Source organism: Ylistrum balloti, unplaced genomic scaffold (genome assembly GCF_031769215.1).
Source record: "Ylistrum balloti isolate Yb309-2 unplaced genomic scaffold, AGI_CSIRO_Ybal_v1 Utg370666, whole genome shotgun sequence".
Classification (NCBI taxonomy): domain Eukaryota; kingdom Metazoa; phylum Mollusca; class Bivalvia; order Pectinida; family Pectinidae; genus Ylistrum; species Ylistrum balloti.
The window spans coordinates 38497-42191 of record NW_026782403.1 but is presented as its reverse complement, the minus strand read 5'-3'; the positions used below and the strand labels follow the sequence as shown (position 1 = coordinate 42191).

General features: G+C 40.8%; 1 protein-coding gene across 1 annotated transcript; it reads right to left on the bottom strand.

The window, feature by feature from the left end:
* Nucleotides 1-365: 365 nt before the first annotated feature.
* On the bottom strand, nucleotides 366-3412 carry LOC132557375 (tubulin beta-4B chain-like). Its single transcript, XM_060221871.1, has 4 exons — nucleotides 3347-3412; nucleotides 2110-2218; nucleotides 1520-1875; nucleotides 366-1316 (listed from the first exon to the last, which is right to left on the bottom strand). Exons 1-4 carry the CDS (start codon nucleotides 3401-3403, stop codon nucleotides 504-506), a joined length of 1335 nt encoding a protein of 444 aa, XP_060077854.1. The 5' UTR covers nucleotides 3404-3412; the 3' UTR covers nucleotides 366-503.
* Between the last annotated feature and the right edge of the window lie 283 nt (nucleotides 3413-3695).

The window sequence follows — 3695 nt, the reverse complement described above, 5'->3', positions numbered from 1 at the left end:
ATCGAAGTATATTTTCGATTGAAAGAATCGGAAGTGATTCCAGGTTCAAACTTTATTCCGTTATATCATCATCAATGATTAAGCCCAATTGTCCGAGTCATCAAACTCATCATGTAGCAATATATATTTCTGATACTTACACTTAAGGTATAGACATTATTGGACACAAGATATGAATTAAGATAACGGCTCTCTTGGTCAGTATTCTACTATGTCATATAATAATCGCTTTAAATCATTTCGCTACACTTACCTTTCCCTTACCAAGAAAGACTCTGAGTGTCAGAAACATATTTGTATTGATATTTCATTGATGAACTCTCAGGTTGATAATAATACCATATGACAAAAATGAACACACAAAATTAGTTCTTTGTTTTTAATCATTTTGATGGTATCTTACAGTTTGATGGAAATCGGACACTGAACACTCGTGCCCTATTTGTAAGTTTAAATTTATCATTAACATCAAATGTTTATCATCTCGTAGTCTATTTCACTACTTATGCATCCTCTGCCTCTTCCTCCTCGAACTCGCCCTCTTCTTCGGCTGTGGCATCCTGGTACTGTTGGTACTCGGACACCAAGTCGTTCATGTTGGATTCAGCCTCTGTGAACTCCATCTCGTCCATACCCTCACCAGTGTACCAATGCAAGAAAGCCTTACGACGGAACATGGCGGTGAACTGCTCGGACACACGCTTGAAGAGCTCCTGGATAGCAGTGCTGTTACCAATGAAGGTAGCTGACATCTTGAGACCACGTGGTGGGATGTCGCAAACGGCGGTCTTGACGTTGTTGGGAATCCATTCAACGAAGTAGCTGCTGTTCTTGTTCTGGACGTTCAGGAGCTGTTCATCGACCTCCTTCATGGACATACGGCCACGGAACATGGCGGCGACGGTCAGGTAACGTCCATGACGAGGATCGCAAGCAGCCATCATGTTCTTGGCATCGAACATCTGTTGGGTCAGCTCTGGGACGGTGAGAGCCCTGTACTGCTGGCTACCACGGGATGTGAGAGGGGCAAAGCCGGGCATGAAGAAATGGAGACGGGGGAAGGGAACCATGTTAACAGCCAATTTACGGAGATCGGAGTTCAACTGACCGGGGAATCGGAGACAGGTGGTGACTCCGGACATGGTGGCGGAGACGAGATGGTTCAAGTCACCGTATGTGGGTGTGGTCAATTTCAGTGTACGGAAGCAAATATCGTAGAGAGCCTCGTTATCGATACAGTAAGTCTCGTCAGTGTTTTCAACAAGCTGGTGGACGGAAAGGGTGGCGTTGTATGGCTCAACAACGGTATCGGACACCTGAAACACAGACAAAGTAATACTTAGAGGATATGAACAGGAAAATGCAACCGGGCTAGTATATATATAATGCCTTTTTATAGCAAGTAATTTGCGTTTTTAAGACAACGTTCATATAAATAATCGATTTTTTGAAAATGATTTTACAGAAGTTAATATAAAATTACAAAAACAACATAACAAAACAAAAACAAAATCCGTACCTTTGGTGATGGCACAATGGAGAAGGTGTTCATGATCCTGTCGGGGTATTCTTCACGGATTTTGGAAATGAGGAGTGTTCCCATTCCAGAGCCAGTACCTCCGCCAAGAGAATGTGTAAGTTGGAATCCCTGCAGACAATCACAGCTTTCAGCTTCCTTGCGAACAACATCAAGAACAGAGTCTACGAGCTCAGCACCTTCTGTGTAATGTCCCTTAGCCCAGTTGTTTCCGGCACCACTCTGTCCGAACACAAAGTTGTCGGGTCTGAAAATCTGACCAAAAGGTCCAGATCGTACGGAGTCCATTGTTCCAGGCTCCAGATCCACGAGGACAGCACGGGGTACATATTTACCTCCTGTAATATACAAACCACTGCTACATCAGACAAAGATTCAACTCTTTTATCGACAGTGAATTAGAAAAAAGTATTTTTCTGAAGCGTAAATAACAGCCTCTGATATGCAATTGATATGGACAGGTGTATATGTATTACTATTGCTGAAGTTCGTGTTATTGAGTATAAGTTAGTGTAAGAGGTAGTGGTATGTTTCTATAGAAACAGTGATGACGTATTTCCGTTAGAACTAACCTGTAGCCTCGTTGTAATACACGTTGATCCTCTCCAGTTGAAGATCGGAGTCTCCGTGGTAGGTACCGGTGGGGTCAATGCCATGCTCGTCGGAGATGACCTCCCAGAACTACAATAAATATCAAGTGTATTCAATGATTAATTGATAAACGAATAATGTCGGATTTAAAAGTATTTAATTGAAGATGTTTCTTTAAATATCTTAACATAATATTAAATGTTTTACCTAATTAATATCAGCATCGCTCCGTTTAAATGCTGTGACCGACGGTATAGAATTTCGACCCCCATTGTTCCCGTGATTGAAATGTAATATATCCAACCGAGAAAAAAGGCGATCCTTCTAGGGTCTTTTTTCACAATATACACCCTTAAATTTAACATACATGTAATTGTGTGAATATTAAAAACACTGGCGTAAATTTTTAGGCTGCTAGCCAGTGAGCACTGTAATCAGATAAGGGGTATAGAATAACACACGTCTTAATTAAACAGGTGCACATGGATTATCACACACAACGTATACAGACATTTCTATGTATCAATTGATCATCGTGATAGACAATAACGGGTACCGTAAGACAATACCTTGTACCGTAAGACAATACCTTGTACACATAGCCAGTGCCTCGGTCCTAAAGCCAAATACAACGACCGATAGCCAAACCTCGTACTGATACTTAATACATAGACCGGTAGCCAATACCTTTTACTGATGGACAATACATTGAACCATAGCCAAACCCTGTAACGATAGCCTAAACTTGTAGCGATAGGCAATTCCTCGTACCTGTAGCCAATAGTTCGTATATATAGTCAATAGCTTCTATTGATAGTCATTATCAATCCTGATTTAGTGTTTGGGAAAGTGTTCCCACCAACCAATTTCTATATACAATAAAATAGATATCCGTCCAAATACATTCATATTGTACATGTATCAAACATAATTCCCGTTAAAATCAATCTCCAATATGATGACATTTTTTCAATTTTCTTCTAATGCATCATCGCTGTTATACAACTCGTAATAAATCTGTATTTAATACAGAAATACGTTTGATAAAAAAATCTCCCAAAAAGTATCAACTTATACCGTTTGAAAATTGAATTATATATGTATATACCGACATAATATGAAATGACATGAAACAGACAACAGTACCTCTGTTTACAAAAAACCTATCATGATCCTAAAGGTCTGACCCACGGGAGGGTCCGGCTCGGGGGTACTTACCTTGGCACCAATCTGGTTGCCGCACTGACCAGCCTGGATGTGTACGATTTCCCTCATGTTTGTAGTTGTGTGTGTTCGGCACTTCTGTGTATCTGTGTCTCCCGGGACGTCGTGGGCCCTTATATAGCTAGGAGATTTACCCGATAACCCTAATACTGGGGGCCAATCAACGTCGCCGATGATCCCCAGATAACACTTATAGATACCCAACACTACAACAATACAACTGTCTCAATTTTGTCTTGTCTTGCACAAAAATTAGGTGTTTGGTTATTATACGACGTATATACACACAAGAACAATCAGTATTGGTCGTCAGGACACGGGCATATTTAAACAGATCACAAAG

Coding starts and splice junctions, on each gene's coding strand:
- LOC132557375 (XM_060221871.1), bottom strand. CDS start 3,403: ATGAGGGAAATCGTACACATCCAGGCTGGTCAGTGCGGCAACCAGATT. Junction 2,219..3,346: donor GCAACCAGATTGGTGCCAAG/GTAAGTACCCCC, acceptor TATTTATTGTAG/TTCTGGGAGGTCATCTCCGA. Junction 1,317..1,519: donor CCATTGTGCCATCACCAAAG/GTACGGATTTTG, acceptor TCTGTGTTTCAG/GTGTCCGATACCGTTGTTGA.